At 44.9% G+C, this 20136-nt stretch overlaps 2 protein-coding genes across 2 annotated transcripts in view; both read left to right on the top strand.

Moving 5' to 3' along the window:
- LOC140203214 (uncharacterized protein C16orf52 homolog B) overlaps positions 1-5561 on the top strand; it is a 133479-nt gene extending 127918 nt beyond the window's left edge. The window contains exon 3 of the mRNA XM_072269176.1: positions 256-5561. Coding sequence (XP_072125277.1) covers positions 256-440 — 185 coding nt within the window. The 3' untranslated portion in view covers positions 441-5561. The remainder of the gene's footprint in view (positions 1-255) is intronic.
- A 9769-nt stretch (positions 5562-15330) lies between these two features.
- Positions 15331-20136, top strand: part of vwa3a (von Willebrand factor A domain containing 3A) — a 60651-nt gene continuing 55845 nt past the window's right edge. The window contains 5 exon segments of the mRNA XM_072267322.1: positions 15331-15642; positions 15758-15856; positions 17208-17307; positions 18098-18222; positions 19872-19949. Coding sequence (XP_072123423.1) covers positions 15804-15856; positions 17208-17307; positions 18098-18222; positions 19872-19949 — 356 coding nt within the window. The 5' untranslated portion in view covers positions 15331-15642; positions 15758-15803.

Below are 20136 nucleotides of genomic sequence, written 5' to 3'. Positions count from 1 at the left end.
TGTAGGAACAGTTCAGTGTTGGGGTGAGTGAGGTTGAGTGATGCAGTATCCAGTCCATTATCCATTGTTAAATCTGAGGTACAGCAGGCAATGGGCCAAGTGTTGGTAAGTGGGACTAGTATTGTTGTTTACTTGATAATGGGCCGAAAGGCCTGTTTTGATACTGTATAACTGACTATAAGTTGCATTAGAATGAATGTCAATGTACTTGATGCATCATTCTAATTGGTGTTCTCTCTTCTCTCCCTCTGACAGTGATCCTATTCTGCATGGCAGCCCTCATCTTTCCAATTGGATTTTACATCAACGAAGTTGGTGGCCAGCCATACAAGCTGCCCAATAACACCCAGGTTGGGTCATCATACGTGCTTTTTGTCTTATCCATCTTCTTCACAATCGTGGGACTTCTGTTCGCTGGGAAGGTTTGTCTCCCTGGCTGAGGAATTGGGAAATGCCCTGCCTGGTTTTTCGTCATTTGAGAAGACCCGGTTATCATACCCATGTTGCTTTCTGCAGCCAGGGACTGTTCGAGCAACTCCCGCTGTCGAGGGTGGATTAGTTCTTGTCACTATGCACTTTGGAGATAAAGAAGAACGTTTCCTCTCCCATGAGACTCGGAAACTAGCCAGCAAACTGCTGCTTTGTGGAGAAGGATGGGGTTCTTCTGGGAAAAAGCATTTGAGGGAACTACTTCACTGAGGAGTGATAAAGGCCCAGCTCTCTCCCCGCCATTAACACTACACCCATCACTGTTTTGCATTGGCTCCAGATGTTGGAATCCATTATCTCTCATTTTCGCTCTTTAGAAAGAGACTCCGTTTGCGCTGGCGGTGAGGAGGTAAATTCAGTGGGGCAGGCCTCACTGGTGAGACGCAGAACACTGCATTTCATGGATGAGAAACCATTCAGTCGACGGGGGGGGGGGGGGCGCTGGGGAAACGCTACACTACTTAAAGCGATACCAAAATGGATTTGACCCCAGGGTCTGGACTCTCTGGAGCACCAGTCTGACTGGGGCCCGGTGTTATGAAGCCTATAGATCAAAGGTTGCATTCTAGTCTGTATAAAACAAACTTGGAAAATTATCCCTGCTGGATATTAAAGCCAAATATATTATTTTTTTTAATAATATTTAGAAGAAACTCCTTTTCCCTATTTCTGTTGGCTGATGCATTACATCATGGACGCAACTCTGGCCAGTTGGTTGCTTTACTGGAAGACACTATTATGTGAAAGTAGAAATGATTAGAGTCGCTGTTACTTTGAGGTGGAAAGCCCTCAGTTACCTCATTCTTTCTGCTTTGTCCTGTTAATTATTTGTAGCATCCGACCCTAACATAGTGCTTTTACACAATACCATCACGTCAAAACTTAGCTGGGTGCAATTGTTTTTTAAAGGTTGACTAAGCTTAACTAATAGGAAAAATATCTTTATTAAGTTATTTGTATACAGTATGAGGAGAAAAATAAGATTGTGACATGTCCCTTTAAACACTCCACCACTTAAAACTTGATACTTTTGTTTGCAAAATCTTAGTTTGCGTTCTGGCTGTGACTGTCTTAAGTTCCCCATTGATACCGATGTAGCTTCACCTGCTGTGTCTGTGTGAGTGAGTGTGAGAGAGAGGGACCCGTGTCCATTCTGCACCTTCAGGTCCTTTAATATTAGAAGATTCCACTGTGTCTCACGGTGTCATTTTCCATAGGTCAAAGTAAGAGGAAACAAGGTGTATGTTGCTTTAAGCTAATCGCAAGAGGATGTCCTGACTCAGTGAATGTAGTGTTCACTGATGTTGAGTTAATTCAGTGCTGTCTGACTTAAACAGGCAGAAGAATGTATACAATCAGCTTTGCAGTAAATATACATCATCGAATGGTAGTTCTGCAGTTTATCTTGTTAATCACAGTGTTACCGTGCACTGTTAATCTGACCCCAGTGTTAAACTTGAGCAGCAGGGCTTTACTGATTTGTGTGTCACTAGTAGGAAGCTTGCTCTTCCCAGTGACACAGAGTGTTTCTTTCTCCAATACTAGAGTATCACATTAGGAGTTGTGCTGTGTGCCTTTCCACACTAATCAGGAGAGTTGGTCAAAGCTGAGCTCTCCCTGGGCATGCCTCTCCAGTCGCCCGTCTGTCCCCACGGGTGGCTGACAGAAAGATGGTGGTCTGGTGTTAGCTAACATGTCAATTGAGGTGTCTGTGAACACTGAGTGAACAAAGAGTATAGAGCGAATCAGGTGGGACGTCAGGGGTTTGGCTGCAGGGAGTTAAATCGTTAGCAATTTCCACAGGTCTGTGTGCACTGCCTTTTACGGTATGGATGTAGGAAAAATTAGTGCATTAAGAAATGATTGTGTTTAAAAGCAATCTTATACCTCAGCATTTTCCTTAATTTCACTGGGCAGGGCACAGACTGCTGGGTCCTCTGGACTGTGGGGGAGTGTTCAAACAGAGGGAAGCAGAGAACCAAGGGGACTATTCTTTGAAAGCTGGATGGGTACACAGAATGGGAGTTAGAATTGCAGCTGAATTTTTAAAATTGAGAAACTCCACCATTATGCACCAAAAGTTTGAGATTTCTGCTAAATTTGAAGAAGATTATTGCACTGTGACAGGAGTTTGTTCTATTGAACCTGCAATGTTATCGGCATACTGTAACACTTCAGGCTTTCTTGAATGTAAAGCAGGTTGGTTTGTCTCATAGAATTCATAGAACATTGCAGCACAGAAACAGGTCATTCAGCCCACCTAGTCCATGTCAAACTTTTAATCTGCATAGTCTCGTTGACCTACATTTGGATCCAAGCCTTCCATACCCCTCCCATCCATGTAGTTATCCAAATTTGTTGTAACTGCCGAAATTGAACCCACATCCATCATTCTACACTCTCGTGCTCTTATGTTAGCTCAGCCGCTGAGCCCACTGGGGACTGCAGGATCCTTGTGGTCAAATGTATTCATTCCCTGTCTGTCTTTCGGCATGTTTCTCCCACCTGCCCTCATCCCTCCCTTCTGTTCATAATGTACTCTCTCAGCCACCCAGATTTGCGGGTCTCTCTCGGTCAATGCTCTTCACTCGGTCAAGTAGAAATATCCTCGGAATGGTTACTCCTCATACCTTGCTCCCTAATTCACACTGTACACATCAGACACAAGCAACACCCCAAGGATACTCTTCATTTCCTTCCACCCACTTCACAAACAGGATTCCCCCCCATATCCCACTCAAAATCTGGATCCATCTGCCATGCACCTCACCCCTAATGTTCCCATTCTCATCTGCTTATTGGAATGCAGCTCTGCGACTGCTTTGTGTTCTTGCTTATCTCCTTCCAGCAGATGTCTCCCATCTTCACACTCTCCTCCCCTAACCTCGATCCATCTGCACTATCCCCTTTCCTCTTTCTTCTCTCTTCTCTCTCTCTCTTTGTCTGCCTTCATCTATCATTCACTTGCCACACTCCCATAAGGCTTTAGGCCATTCGGCCCAACAAATCTGTTCCACCATTCCATCATGGCTGATTTATTATCCCTCTCAACATTCTGCTGCCTCCCTTTCATAAAATCAGGCTCCCAACTCCACCCTATTTGGCATTGCTTGCCTGTCAACTTGCACCCCTCCTCAGTCCGCCAGTCTGCCCAGAATTCTTTCTTAGTGCTCCTCTCTCCTCATACACCAGCATCTCCTCTCTCCAGGCTCAGTCCTGATGCAAGGTTTCAACTGAATGTCAACAATTCCTTTCTTCCCACAGACAGTGCTCAACCCGCTGAGTTCCTCTGGCAGATTGTTAGTGTAGAATAAAACTTCCAGTAATTATGGCTGGGCTTGACTGTTTTGAACAACAGGGTGTTTAAGTTGCAAATCTGTGCACAGTTATATCTAGACAATGCTTGGGATAAATAATAATATAGTTTAATGTCTGGGCATTTGGATCATCAAGAAACAATTTTTAAAGCTACTAACTTGAACTAAAGACTATTACAAACTCAGAACCCAGTCCTTCTGTAATACAGTTCTTCAAAACAGCAGTAAATTATGTTACAAGCCTTTGGAGTGTGAATTTACAGTCATAAGTCTCATTATTTTTCTGTGACTTCTGCAATAACACATGCTTTGTGAGCTGAAATGCTTTCATTTCCCTAAATAGAGCAATCTAGAGAACAGTCAACAAGAAAGCCAGTGTTCTGGGTGGAGTGAGTAGATTCATCGATTCTGCATATTGACCCCTTGTCTTGTGGCATCCTCCAGCCCCACCCTCCCTGCCCCCCCCTCCACCTACAGCAACGAACATAGTTGCAGCAGGGTCACTTTCTGATGTCCTGTGCTGGGCTCATTTCCTTCTTTCCTATGAAAGTGAGGAATTCAATGTTATGGAGCTAATGAAGGCTATAAATATTGTCATCACAGTATCACCACAACACTCCTGGGAAAACAGACCCAGCCATAAGACCATAAAACATTCGGCCCACCAAGTCTGCTCTTCCACTCAATATGGCTGATTTATTATCCCTCTCAACTCCATTCTCCTGCCTTCTGCCCGTAACCTTTGAGCTGTCTGTAGCAATGAATTCCATAGATTCACTACCCTCTGGCTAAAGAAATTCCTCTTCATCTTTCTCCTTCTGTTCTGAGGCTGTGTCGTCTGGTCCTAGACTCTCCCACTATAGGAAACATCCTCTCGACACCCACTCTATCTAGACCTTTTAATATTTGATAGGTGTCATTCTTCTAAACTCCAGCAAGTTCAGGGCTCAGAGCCATCAAACGCTTACCTGTCCACCTCACCCTTCCTGCCAACATACTCACCTTCAAATGAACACAGCATTGCCAGAAGAAGAAATGAAAACTTAGCTGCTTTTGGACTGAATTTTGTTTTATAAAATTCATCTAGATTACACTATGGTGCAGTTACAAACCCACTCCACTCTCACCTGTTACTTCTGCTGGAGCTGGTGCATTTTGTTTTAGGGCAGATTGCTAATTTTGTCCACATAATTCATAAATTCAAATGTCTTTCATAATTTTTGTAAAGTGAATGTTACCGGAGTCAGTTTTCTACCTGCAGGAAACACTGAAATAATGGCATTTGTTCCTCCGACATTTCACCCAATAATTGAGTTGTATTATTTCTCGGTCTGTGTATGATTGTTTACATATATTTTGTCCCTGGCTTCCAGACCCCATCGGATGCTGTCCAAAGCACATGGCAATGAAGGATGACAGAGAGGCCTCGGTGCTTGCAACTGCCCGAGAAACCCAGTAGTTTTCTTATTGTATAGAATCACAAGGGATGTTTGGGATTTGTGCATAGCCTGCACAATATCCTGTTATATATCAATGTGTTTTATAATTGGTTTCGGCAGTTTTTAAATCCAATAATTTCAGAGGAAGCATTGTTAATATGTCTGTACAAAGAGAACATAATTTTCCCTCACTTGTATTTTTGTTATTGAGCAAGTTTATCCAAATAAATGATTGTCTACTAAAGGAACTGGTGATTGTCTCGGTGCAATATACAGATCAGTTACACACACAAACTGCTGGAGGAACTCGGCAACTCAAACAGCACCTATGGAGAGGAATAAAGTGCCGACATTTTGGGCCAAGACCCTTCATTGGGACAGTCCTGATGAAGAAGTGTCAACTCTTTATTCCTCTCCATTGATGCTGCTTGACCTGCTGAGTTCCTCCAGCGGTTTGTGTGTGTATTAACTGGATTTCCAGTTTCTGCAGAATTTCCTGTGTTCATGAGACCATAAGATATGGTAGCAGTATTAGGCCATTTAGCCCATTAAGTCTGCTCCACCATTTCGTCATGGCTGATCCATTTTCCTTTCAGCCCCAGTCCCCTGCCTTCTCCCCATATCCCTTCATGTCCTTACCAATCAAAAATCCATCATCCTCTGCCTCAAATATACATAGTCTTGGCCTCCATACCCATCTGTGGCAATAAACTGCACATATTCACCACTCTCAGACCAAAGAAATTCCTCTTCATCTCCTTTTTAAAAGTTCAACTTCTTCTTAAGGTTGAGGATTTTAAAAGATTTGCTTTACTTGTCACATTTACAATTTTGTGTCAAGGACCAACACAGTCCAAGGAAGTGCTGGGGGCAGTATAAAAGTATTGTCAGGCTTCTGGTACCAACACAGTATGTCCACAACTTACTAACCCTAACTCAAATGTCTTTGGAATGTGAGAGTAAACCGGCGCACCTTGAGGAATCCCACACGGCCACAGAGAGAATATGCAAACTCTTTACAGGCAGCATCGGAATTGAATCTTGATTGCTTGCACTGTAAAGCATTATTCTAACCCTACGATACCCTGTCACCCATTGCACACTGCACATTGTAGATCCCACATCCACAAGACATGAGGAACTCAGCAGGTTAGGCAGCATCTAAGGAGAGGAATAAGCTGTATAAGCAATTGACATTTCAGGCTAAGACCCTTCAGCAGGACTTCCTCCAACATTTGTGGTGTGTTGGTCAAGATTTCTAACATCTGCAGAATCTCACGTGTGCAAGATAAAATGTAATAGATAGTGTGGTCACAATTAAACAATGTTCTCTGGAGGCTTGGGGGCAAACTTCTTTCTAATATTGCAGTGGAAATTCTCACATTGCTGTCTGTGGTCAGGACCATACCTTACAATGTATTTATAATACAGAGAACATGAGTTGTAAAGAGTCCTTCTCAGAGTACATATGTATCACCATATACAACCCTGAGATTCATTTTCCTTGGGTATACTCAGCAAATCTACAGAATTGTAACTATAGTGGTACTAGCAAGTTTGTGAAACCTGTAAATTTTTCTCTATTTCTGAAAGAATATGACCTAAAATGTGATCAGACCTTCACGCAAGTCCTAAAACTAGGTGAAGAGAACCCAATTAAATAAATAATTCAAAAAACATTATACTTGTTCCTTTACTTATTGAGAAAAATGATCCAATCTTGCATGTATTTGTTGGAAAAAGTACGTGAAAGCTATTTGGAGTCAAGTATTCCAATCAATGAGATGAGATTGGAGGTGCCCTGCCCTATAAAAAAAGACACACAGAGTCAGGTTACTGATAGAACCTGCTCTTTCAAATCTCTTACTAACTCTTCCTTCAGTTAGTCCTGAGGAAGGGTCTCGGCCTGAAACATTGACTGTACCTCTTCCTAGAGATGCTGCCTGGCCTGCTGCGTTCACCAGCAACTTTGATGTGTGTTGCTTGAATTTCCAGCATCTGCAGAATTCCTGCTGTTTGCCTTCTCAAGAAGGATCTGTTTATGTACACCATGCCTCTATCAAAACAACGTTCAAAGGACCTTAGAAGAATTGTAGAGATACATGAAGCTAGAAAAGGCTACAAATTCATTTCTAAAGACCTGAGTGTTCATCAGTCCACAGTAAGAGAAATTGTCTACAAATGTTGGAAACTCAGTACAGTTGCTACTCTCCCAAGGAGTGGCTGTCCTGCAACGATCACACCAAGAGCACAATGTGCAATGCTGAAGGAAGTGAAAAAGAACCCAAGGGTTACAGCAAAAGACCTGCAGAAATCTCTAGAACTTGCTATTGTCTCTGTTCATGTGTCCACTCTCAGAAAAACACTGAACAAGAATGGAAGTTCAGACTAATTCATGGAAGGACACCACAGAGGAAACCACTGCTCTCCAAAAAAAAAACATTGCTGCATGCCTTAATTTTGCATAAGACTACCTAAATGTTCTACAATGTTCAGTGGACAGGTGAGACAAAAGCTGAACGTTTTGGCAGAAATGCACACTGCTGTGATTGGAGGGAAAGGGGCATTTCACACCAACATCAAAACCTCACCCCAGCTGTGAAGCATGGTGGAAAGAGCATCATGGTTTGAGGCTGCTTTGCTGCCTCAGGGCTTGGACAGCTTCCAATCATTGAGGGAACAATGGATTCAAAATTGTGTCAAGACATTTTACAGAATGTCAGGGTCGCAGTCCATGACCTGAAGCTTAATAGAAGACAATGATCTAAAAGATGAGTCATTCAAAAACAGAATAGTTTAAAAAGAAGAAAACCTGTATTTTGGATTGGCAAAGTCAAAGTCCTGACCTTAATCATATAGAAATGTTGTGGAAGGACCTGAAGCAAGCAGTTCATGCAAGGAAGCCCACAAGTTGTGAGGAGGAATGGTCTAAAATGCCTCCAAGCTGATCAACAGTTACTGGAAATGTTTGGTTGAAGTTACTACTTGTACAAGGAGGTCACATCAGTTACTGAAACCAAAGGTTCACCTACTTTTTCCAACAAATACATGTAATACTGGATCATTTTTCTCAATAAATAAATGAACAAGTAGAACATTTTTTGTGTTATTTATTTAATTGTGTTCTCTTTATCTAGTTTTAGGACTTGTGTGAAGATCTGATCACATTTTAGGTCATATTTATGCAGAAATAGAGAACATTTTACAGAGTTCACAAACATTCTAGCACCACTACCACAGGATCGATGAGAGACCAACTCGAGTGCAGGAGACAACAAACTGTGCAAATACAAATATAAGTAAATAACAAGAAGATGAAATAATCAAGATAAAGAGTCCTAAAGTGAGATCATTGGTTGTGGGAACATCTCAATGGATGGGCAAGTGAGTGCAGTTACCCCCTTTGTTCACGAGCCTGATGGGTGAGGGGGTAGTTACTGTTTTTGAGCCTGGTGCGAGTCCTGATGCTCTTGTACCTTCTACCTGATGGCAGCAGCGAGAAAGAGTGTGGCCTGGGTGGTGAGGATCTCTGATGATGGATGCTGCTTTCCTATGACAGCGTTTCATGTCGATGTGCTCAATGGTTGGGAGGTTTTACCCATAATGTACTAGGCCAAATCCACTACTTTTTGTAGGGTTTTTCGTTCAAGTACCAAGGTGCAGAGTGAAAATCTTCCATTGTCCAACAGCTGATACAGGTATTCTCCCGATACTGCTGTGCTGCTTTTATTACCCTGCAGGCATTATATTTATGGTATGCAATCATTTTTAATGTTAAGTATTTATGTGTGATGAACAAGCGTAAGACAAAGACTACTTACCAATAACACATAAATTCGGAGTCAGGAATGATGGTGATGCCAAACAGCCACTGACTGTCCACCTGGGCGGCCAGGATAGTGATAGCTTACCTTTCTGATGGTAAATGTACACATTATTGTTTCATGAACAAAACTATTAAAATATTATATAAAACTACTGTCCCTTCAGGGTATATTTTAAGCCGTATATGTAGTGTAAATGGATTTTATGTTTAGACTTGGGTCCCATCAACAAGGTATCTCATTATATGGATGAAAATATTCCAAAATCCAAAAACCGAAACACTTCCGGCCCCAAACATTTCAGATAAGGGGTGCTCAACCTGTAATAACATGATGATGTCCCAATTAAAAATAGCGAGATAGAAACTCGGTGTAATGCCAGGGTCTCAAGTTAAACGTTGGCTCATGGCTCCCCCTGCTGTGTGGTTCAGGTAATTAATTTATCACATGCATCTGCCTCACTCAAATGTTAATGAGCCTTCAACTAATTACTGTATTCCTCGAGGAATTTTCCTTGATTGGTTTTAATGAGTTGATCCATTGGGTATTTTAATTCCCCAACCAAAGCAATTCTGAATACTACAAATCGTAGCAGGGCGGCACAACTCAATGCTTTACAGCGCCAGTTACCAGGACTCAATTCCTGCCACCATCTGTAAGGAGTTCATTTCTAACTATTATCTGTAATGTGTGTCTCGTACATTTATACAGGGGCGGGTATGTTGCATAACTGGTTTAACATTGTCACATGTGCCAAGATACAGTGAAAGTTTTCCATCTGCATGCCATCCAGGTAAATCATTCCATACTCAGCAGTGGTTAGCTTAACGCTTCTCAGTGCCAGCGATCGGGGTTCAATTCACCACTGTCTAGAATGTTCTCTCCGGGATTACATGGGTTTTCTCCAGATGCTCTGGTTTCCTCCCACATTCCAAAAACATACGAGTTAGGATTAGTAAATTGGCATGCTGCGTTGGCACTGGAAGCATGGCAGCACTTGCGGGCTGTCCCCCAGCATCTCCTCGGACTGTGTTAATGCAAATGAGACATTTCACTGTATGTTTCCATGTACACATAACAAAGCTAATCTTTACAAAGGACCTGGAAAATTGAATATGAAAAACCTATTACAATTTAAATATCACCTACATTTTGACATTGACAATCAAAATGATTGGTTAGCAATCATTAAATAAATTAGCAACAGGTAAAGCAGGCAGAGAGAGCTATTTGGCCCATTGACTGATCCCATACTATCCATGCCCTTAGCATTGCAAATGTGTTCCTTTCACCTAAATCTCTTCCCATCACAACTATTCTGATGTGATTGGAATATGGTGAGCAGCTTTGGGCCCCTCGTCTGAGAAAGGTTGTGCTGGTATTGGAGAGGCTTCAGAGGAAGTTCACGGGAGTGATCCCAGAAATGAAAGGGTTAATGTATGAGGAGTGTTTGATGGCTCTGGGCCTGTACTCGCTGGAGTTTAGAAGAATGAGGGGGATCTCATTGAAAACTATAGATATTAAAAGGCCTGGACAGAGTGGATGTGGAGAGGATGTTTCCAACAGTGGAGAAGTCTAGGTCCAGAGGACACACCCTCAAAATGGAAGGACATCTCATTACAACCGTGATGAAGAGGAATTGCCAGATGGTGGTGAATCTGTGGAATTCATTGCCACAGACAGCTGTAGAGGCCAAGTCATTGGATATATATTAAAGGCAGGGCTTTCCAACCTGCAGTCCGTGGACCCCGCTATGGCATAAAAAGGTTGGGAACCCCTGTTTAAAGTGAAGGTTGATAGATTCTTAATTAGGAAGGATGTCAGAATGGCAGGAGAATCAGGTTGAGAGGGAAACTAAATCAGCAATGTTGGAATGGTGGAGCAGGCTCGATGGGTCAAATGCCTAATTCTGCTCCCATGTTTTACGGTCTTATTAAATCCTTTCTGGTTGCCATTCCAAGTACAATCCTGGCTACTATGATCCATCCAAGAGCTGAAGACTGGCCTCCCTGCTCATGAGGGGGTCTCCACCCTCACCCAGGCTGCAAAGAAGTGTAACTGATCCAAGCATTTATAAGAGAACAAATACTGAACTCAGCAGATGTCGGCGAGTACAGGGCCATGGTCTGAAGATCAGAAACCCAGAGCGGCCTGTCCTGGGTTGGAGGCCCATCTGTGTGGGTTGGTGGGAAAGGCGTTTGTTTTGTGGTTGGTGCTTGTGTTGTTCTGTTGACAATGGTGTGGACATGCTGTACATTGTGCTGGAATGTGTGGTGACACTTGCAGCGCTGCCCCCAGCACACCTTCATCCTGTGTTGGTTGTTAATGCAACAATGCATTTTTCACTGCATGGTTCAATGTACATGCGACAAACAAATAAAAATCAAATTCTAAGCAGCACCTGTTGAGGGAGATTGACAGGCAACAGAGTATAGAACAGTACAGGCCCTTTGACCCAAAATATTGTGCTGACCTTTTAACCTACTCCCAAAAATCGATCTAACCCTTCCCTCCCATGTAGACCTCCATTCTTTTCTCATCCATAGAGCATTAATAGAGGACCCTCATTATACCTGCGTCCAAAACATCAGCCATCCCTGTGCCTGCAGCGATGTTGCTTTGACTTGGTTGCATCTCCGTCTGGTACGGAGGGGCCACAGCACAGCATTGGAAAAAGCTGCAGAGTATTGTAAGCTCAGCCAGCTCCGTCATGGTCACCAGCCCCCCCAGCATCAAGAACATCTTCATAACATGATACTGCAAAAAGGCAGCATTCATCAATATTGACCCCCATCACCTGGGACATGTCCTCTTCTCATCGCTACCATCAGGGAGGAGGTACAGGAGCCGGAAGACACACACTCAACGTTTCAGGAACAGCTTCTTCCCCTCTACCATCAGATTTCTGAATGGGCAATGAATCCACATACACTACCCCAATATTTTTTCCTTTTTTCTTTCTCTTTTTATATATATGTAATATTTAATTATATATATATATCTTTGAAATTTATAGTTTTTAAAAAATTATTTCACATTGCATGAAACAATAAATTTCATGATGTATGCCAGTGATATAAATTTATTTATTTTATTTAACAACACAGCGCAGAGTGGGCTCTTCCAGCCCCTCAATCTACACCACCCCAGCAACTGCCCAACCCCAGTTAACCCAAACCTAATCACAGCACAATTTACCATAACTAATCCGGTGTGAACTTGGACCGTAGGAGGAAACGGGAGGCCAAGGAAAACCCACACATTGCACAGGGAGGATGTACAGAGCCTCCTTACAGACGGTGGGAATTGAACTCCAACTCCCCGAGCTATAATAGTGTGCCACTAACTGCTATGCTACCGTGGTGTCCAGTATAAATTAATCTTCAGAACGTGGAAGGCACCAGAGGAAACAAACTCCTTATGGATGGCAGCAGGATTTGAACCCAGGTCCTGGTACTGTAACAGCATTACAATAACTGCCGCGCTACTGTGAGGTACGTACGGTGTTAAACTGGATTCTGATTCTGATCCTGTCTCCTGTGAAGATGACAACACTGCCTCCGAAATCCTCATTATGCACTGCATCTATTCTCAAGATGAGACATTTCACTCCAGAACTTCTGAAACAGCCTCCTTCGAGGGACGTGATGTCCCCTCTACTATAATTGATGTGGCTTCGAAAGAAAATTCTAAAAACGAGTTTGTCTATTTTCCCCAACAGTTTCTAGCACCTCCCCTGTCTCCAGCTCGTCAGGCTTTCTTCAATCTGTACTCCGTGCCCTGATTTGGAATGCATAAAGTTGGCATCAGGCTGTGGTCTCCATCAAGGTTATGGCTCAGACATGGTTGCTTTTGAGGTTCGTAGGGGTTTGGGGACAGTGCAGGGAATCGGGTCAGGTTAGGGTATAGGAAAGGGATGATGGGGGAGTTGGAGGTCAGGGCAGCGAATGATGAGTCAGGGACAGAAACCAGTGTCGGTGGCTCTCTGTGGTCGCAGACAGCAATATCCATTGTTGATGATCAAGGTCGCTGGGCCCTGTGGACGAGGGCTGGTGACCCACCTTGTTGGCAAACAAGTCCCTCCACGTCCGTGGGTCCTGAGATCAGAGGTCCATGTAGGCAGGAGGCAGGAGGTCTGGTGACCCCCCAACCCCAGGTTGGTGAGTCTGGAGTTCTGTCATCAATCCCAAAGATCAAAGCCTGAAGTTTGAAGACCAAAGTCAAAATATCTGCACATCCCGGTCCACCGGAGGCTGTTGGAGATGTGTGTGTGTTTGTGGATAAGTGGAAGGAAGGAAAGGGACTTGTTTTGTGTGTTGTTCTGTTGAACGTGGTAGATACGCTGTGTTGGTGCTGGAATGTATGGTGTCACTTGCGAGCTGCCCCCAGCACATCCTTAGGTTGTGATTTATTTTTATTTATGAGATTCTGTGCGGATTAACCCCTCTTTCCACCCTTCGAACCTTGCCACCCAGCACCCTCCAATTAACAGAGCAACACACACAAAATGCTGGAGGAACTCAGCAGGCCAGGCAGCATCAATGGAAAAGATGATGGTTGTTAGAAGTCCATAGACACTGCCTGGCCTGCGGAGTTCCACCAGCATTTTGTGTGTGTTGCTCGGATTTCCGGCATCTGCAGATTTTCTCTTGTTGGTGGTTTGACCCTCCAATTAACCCTAGCCTAATCATGGAGCAACTTACAATGACTAATTAACCTATTCGTTTTTTGGACTGTGGGAAGAAACCAGAGCACCTGGGAGAAACCTACGCATTCCATGGGGAGGACAGAGACAGACTCCTTACCGGGGACACCAGGGTTGAACTCTGAACTCTGATGCCCCCAGCCGTAATAGTGTTGCGTGAACCATGCTGTCCATTTCACTGCATGTTTCAATGTATGTGTGATAAATGAATCTGAATCTGAAGCCCAAAACCTCGTGTTTGCTTTTACAACCACTGCCCTGTCACTTGCCATGAATAATAGACACATAGCCCCAGGTCTCTGTTGTTGCACCTCAGTTAGAATTGTGTCTTTTTTTTTATTTGCCTCATCTCAAAATGTAACATTTCCAATATCTCAACATGAATCTTCATCTGCCACTGCTACCTATCTCAAAATGGTGGAGGAACTCAGAAAGTCAGGTAGCATCTCTGGAAATGATTTCAGGCTCAATACCTTCATCAGGGCTGGAAAGGAAGAGGGACGATGGAGGGGAGGACTACAAGCTGGAAGGTGACAGGTGAGAAAGATAGAGGTCTGCAGAAGGAATCTGATAGGAGAGGAGAGTGGACCATGGGAGAAAGGGAACGGGAGGGAGGTGATAGGGGAAGAGAAGAAAAGGGGCGAGGGGTAGCCAGAATGGGGAATGGGAAAAGAGAGGAGGGGGAAGAGGAGAGAAATTTCCGGAAGTTTGAGAGATCGATGTTCACGCCATCGGGCTGGAGGCTACCCAGAACGAATATGAGGCTTCTCCATGGCCTCATCATGGCAGCGATACGCCAAAAATGCGCAGGCCAAACCGTTACTGTCTGCACCCGGGAGTTCAGACAGGGCATGTTTCTGAATCCGCTCTTGTAACATTAACGGGGCAGTCCGCAGTCCCGGAGTTTTTTTTTAATTTCAAAATATACTTTATTCGAAAATAAATATATACAATAAACCATTCAATAACTTTTCATCCTTTACATACGTTTCCATTATAGTCAGTACATATCCGTATTTATAGCCACCCACGTGGCACTCCAGTAGTTCAACTTACCATATCAGCAGTCCCGGAGTTAATCAGCATCTTCCAGCATTTTCTATTTTTTGCTTCAGATTTCCAGCGCAAGCATTATCGGAGTCGATACCCACCACCACCACTTTACCATTTCCCGTCAAAGTCACCTGCAGTACAGACACTCCTGTGCCTAGCATCACTTTATAGACATACAATCGATCTGTGATTGTAGACCAGTATCGGCCCGAAACGTCAACTGTACAATTATTTCGTTCTCTACACTTAAGCTCTGGAAATGATATTAAACAATTTTGAATATTGTTCACAGGAGTTTCGGACGCTGGCTAGCGATTGGCTGACTCCAGTTTACTTGAGTTGCTAGGTTACAATTCGTCACAACTTCAGGCAAAGTTTGGACTATACCACGCAATCTAACTCAAACTATTTAATAAATTGCAGATCTGTATTGCTTGCATTTGTTGTTTTTTTTGTTTGAAATGATTAGGCTGTAATGCACCCGTCTCCGGTCGTGGTCGCGTTTTCCCCTCACCCTTCCGAAAGGGGGATTAACCAACTTGCTGAGAGTGAACTCTCCCATCTCCAGTAGTAACCGAGAAACAACACGGAGCCGGTGGGGGGAAACGAGCCGCCGAGTCTGCAGGCTGGAATCCGGGCCCGGGAGCTGTCAATCATCCGACCATCTGGGGACCCGGGAGCTGTCAATCATCCGACCATCTGGGGACCCGGGAGCTGTCAATCATCCGACCATCTGGGGCCCGGGAGCTGTCAATCATCCGACCATCTGGGGACCCGGGAGCTGTCAATCAGCGCGCACCGGGGGCTACAAGAAGGTCTGTAGTGAAAGTACTGGGGTCATGAGAGAAGGGGAATAATCTCTTCGCTTTGAAAATAGTCTTTACCTTCGCGAAGCAGGAACTTCATTGCAACTCATTTGTCCTTGTGCAGATCCGCAGCGGGTGGTGGTCGTGTCGGAGCTACAGGTGCCGACAGCATGAACCAACGTACCGGTATCCTGGCCAATGAGCAGTTCCTTCAGAGCGAATTGTAAGTCCCTTAGAAATAATGTCATCGAGTTCAGTAGAGAGGATGAATTCATGTTGTCCTCAGTGCCCAGCACGGGGTCGGGAAGCTGAGGTTACTGCAAGGTGATGTGAGACGGAATCAGGTTCATTATAAGCCCATAGACATTGAGGTATCATTAGGCCATTGGCCCATCGAGCCTGCTGCGCCATTTCGTCATGGCGGATTTACTACAGAAGGACAGAGGAGGAATTTCTTATTCAGAGGGTGGTGAATCTGTGGAATTCACTGCCACGGACGCTGTGGGGATGAAGCCATTGAGTGTATTTAAAGCAGAGGTTGATAGGTTCTTTATTAGTAAGAGCGTAAAAGGTTACGGGAGAAGGCAGGTGAATGAGGTGGAGAGGAAGAATAAATCAGCCATGATGGAATAGTGGAACAGACTCGATGGGCCGAATGGCCGGATTCTGCTCCTGTGTCTCACGGTCTCATGCAATGAAACATTGACTTGTAGCATCATCACAGGCACAGGCTGGAGAGGGTTCTGAAATTAATTCAGGGGAATGTTGACAGGGCTGAGGGCTCCTGTGACAAGGAGAGGCTGGACAGGCTGGGACTGTTGTTCCGATGATGGAAATGGCTGTGAGTGACCTCATGGAGGTTTAGAAAACCACCAAGAGCGTAGATAATGTGGCTGGGTTCAGCCTTTTTTCGGGATCGTTGGCCTAAAACTAGAAGATTTTAAGCTAAAATCACAAGTGGTGGAGGTAGGTCAAACAACTAACATGTTAAAGAAGACAAACTGTGCCAAAAAAAACCTTGAGAACATGAGTGGTGGAGTGTTTGGGAGTGTTTGAAAGTGAAAGGATAGGTTGTGGAATCGGTTCAGTATTGAGGTGAGTGAAGTTATCCATGCTGGTTCAGGAGCTGATAGTTAACTGTGTGGTGGGGGACCAGAGGCTCCTGTACCTCCGTACTGATGGTGGTAGCGAAAAAAGAGCATGACCTGGGTGGTGGGGGTCCTTCAAAGTTCATAGTTCAAGTTTAATTGTCATTCAACCATACAAAAATACCCATGAATACAGCCAAACGAAACAGTGTTACTCTGGGGCCAAGGTGCAAAACACAATACCAACAGTCATACACAGCACAAATCACATATAGCACACATAAGATAACAAGCACATATAAGGTAGCAGTAAAATGCAGTCTCACAAAAAATATAGTTCAACTCCATAAATGTTGCTGAAAACCGCAGTGCAACATTATGGCTTGTCTTCTGTCACGCAAACACCGACTCCAACACCTCTGACGTCCTTGATGATGAGTGAAAGATTTTGGGTTAATATAACCAACTCTCTCGTTGCACTTCAAGGATGAAGAGAAGTCCCCAGCAGCTGAGGAAGGTGTGGCAGGATGTCGAAACAGACGATGCATTACTGGTCACACATGTTAATCAGACCAGCCAGCTGTTGGTATGTTGCAGATTTAGCGGGCTGAGAGGAAGCGCTTAACTTTGAGGTGAAGTTTTGGAGCCCAGCTCCCAAGGGATAGGATCTGATTTGATTAAAGGGTTTCCTGCCTCCACAACGTGGTGGGACCCCACTTCATCCCTCCCTAGGGAAAATCATAAGACATAGGAGCAGAATTAGGCCATTTGGCCCATCGAGTCTGCGCCACCATTCCATGGCTGATTTATTATCCCTCTCAATCACATTTTCCTGCCTTCTCCCCGTAACCTTTGACACCCTGACTAATCCAAACCTCTCAACCTCCACTTTAAATATATCCAATGACTTGGCCTCCACAGCTGTCTGTGGCAACAAATTCTGCAGATTCATCAATTCTGGCTAAAGAAATTCCTCCTCACCTCTGTTCTGAAGGAACATCCTTCTATTCTGAGGCTGTGCCCTCTGGTCCTAGGCTCTCCCACGATAGAAAACACCCTCTCCGCATCCACTCAATCCAGGCCTTTCAATATTCAGATAGTTTCAATGAGATCTCTCCTCATTCTTCTGAACTCCAATGAGTACTGACCCAGAGCCATCAAATGCTCCTAATAGGTTAACCCTTTCATTCCAGGGATCACTCTCATAAATCTCATCTGCACCCTCTCCAACGCTGGCTTGTCCTTTCCTAGATATAGGGCCCAAAACTGCTTGTAGTACTCCGAATGCCCCTCCCCTCCGCCACCTCTCTCCTTCCCCTCCCCTCCTCTCCTGTCACCACCTCTCCAACGGACCCCTCTCTCTCTCCCCCCAACAGGAGGCAGCCAGTGGACCAGCGGTCCCCAGTGACACACAGACCTCCACTGAGTGGTTGGCCAATCACGGCCTGGAGAGCCAGAAGCTGACCATCCGAGACCTTCTGACGCAGGGCAGCATCGTCACGTGAGTCCAGGGTGGGGGGGGGCTGGGGGCCATATCTTGAATAGCCATGAATGAGAGTACAGGAAGGATATAGAGAACGTCATGTTGTGTTTTCGTGACAACGTCCATTCCTCAATGTCATCAAAACAAAAGAGATGGTTATTGAATTCAGAAAGTGGGCAGTACACAAGCTCCTGTCTACACCAACGCTGTGGAGGCTGAAGGAGTTATTTGGTTATTTAGCAATACAGCATGGAGTGGGCCCCACTGGGCCTTGGAGCCACATCGTCCCAGCAACCCAACAACCACGATTAATGCTAGCCTAATCACAAAACAATTTACAGTGACCAGTTAACCTACCCGATATGTCTGTGGACTGTGGGAGAAAACCGGAGAACCCAGGGGAAACCCACAGGGAGGACGGACAGATCAGCGCCGGAATCAAACTCCAAACTCCAAAACGCCCCGGGCTGTCATAGGGTCATGCTGACTGCTACGCAACCATGGCACCACCAGGGTCGAGAGCTTCACGTTCCTGAACATCTACATGGTCAGAGTAGTGCAAAGAGACTTGGGGGTCCAGGTCTTAGACACCATAGCCAAGAAAGTTGCCCAAAGCCTCGAACTTATCAGGAGGCTGAAGCAGTTCAGCCCTTACCAAATTCTGTCGATGTCCCATGGAAAGGATTCTGTCTGGATGTGTCACGGTTTGGTACATACAGCAGCTGCTCTGCCCAGCACTGCAAGGAACCGTGGCATTGTGGACACAGCTCAGCACGTCAGGGAAACCAGCCTCCCCTCCGAGGAATCTGACCGCACGTCACTGCCTCGCTAAAGCAGCCAGTGTAATCACAGACCCCCACCCACCCTGGAGATTCTCTCTTCTCCCCTCTCCCATCAGGCAAAACACATCCCACCAGGCTCCAGGACGGCTCTAGTAAAACTATTGAGTGGCTCCCTAGTGCAATAAAATGGACATTTGAGCCCACAATCTACCCTGTTGGAAGGCCGTAAGACAGAGGAGCAGAATTAGACCAGTCTACTCCACCATTCAGTCCTGGCTGGTTAATTTTCCCTCTCAACTCCATTCTCCTCCTGCCTTTCCTCTGTAGTCTTTGATGCCCTGACTAAAACCTGTCAACCTCTGCATTAAGTACACTCAATGACGCGGCCCCCACAGCCACCTGTGGCAAAGAATTCCACAGATTCACCATCCTCTGGCTGAAGAAATTTATCCTCATCCCTATTATAAAGTGAGGTTCTCATTACAACCTTTCACCTGTTTACCCGCACTGCGCTTTCTCTGTAGCTGTTACACTTTATTTTTACCTTGTTGTGCCTCGGTGCTCTATGTAATGATCTGATCTGCAAAACAAGCTTTTCATTGTATCTCAGAAGGCTGTGGAGGCCAAGTCATTAGGTATATTTAAAGTGGAGGTTGATAGGTTCTTGATTAGTTAGGGTGTCAAAGGTTACGGGGAGAAGGCAGGAGAGTGGGGTTTGAGAGGGATAGTAACTCAGCCATGATGGGCCAAATGGCCTATTTCTGCTCCTGAGTTTCACGAGCAGTGTTACGTGTGCCAGGAATAAACCAAATTCAGTTCCAGTTTTCCGGGAACTGCGTTTGCTGTTTCTCCATTCTAACTCCGACCCTTTCCCATTCCCGGCAGGAGCAAGGATGAGAACGAGGTGAAACACCTGCAGGTCAGCCTCGGCCTGGTGGCCGGATTTGAATCCAGGGTCCGAGAGTAAGTCACTTTCCTCCTCCTTGCTTCCAGTGGCAGGCCGTTCAGCCTGTCGGCTCCATGTCTGAACAACCCTATTTTCCTGTGCTCATTCTCCCCACGTTCCTCTCGACCTGGACAGGAATAATGGGCCCCGTATCACAGGAAGGAAGTCAGATGGAATACAATGTCAGCTGTGTACAGTTGTGCA

This window comes from Mobula birostris, chromosome 9 (assembly GCF_030028105.1).
Source record: "Mobula birostris isolate sMobBir1 chromosome 9, sMobBir1.hap1, whole genome shotgun sequence".
Lineage (NCBI taxonomy): Eukaryota > Metazoa > Chordata > Chondrichthyes > Myliobatiformes > Myliobatidae > Mobula > Mobula birostris.
The sequence above is the reverse complement of the archived record's forward strand: the minus strand, read 5'-3'. Positions and strand labels throughout refer to the sequence as shown.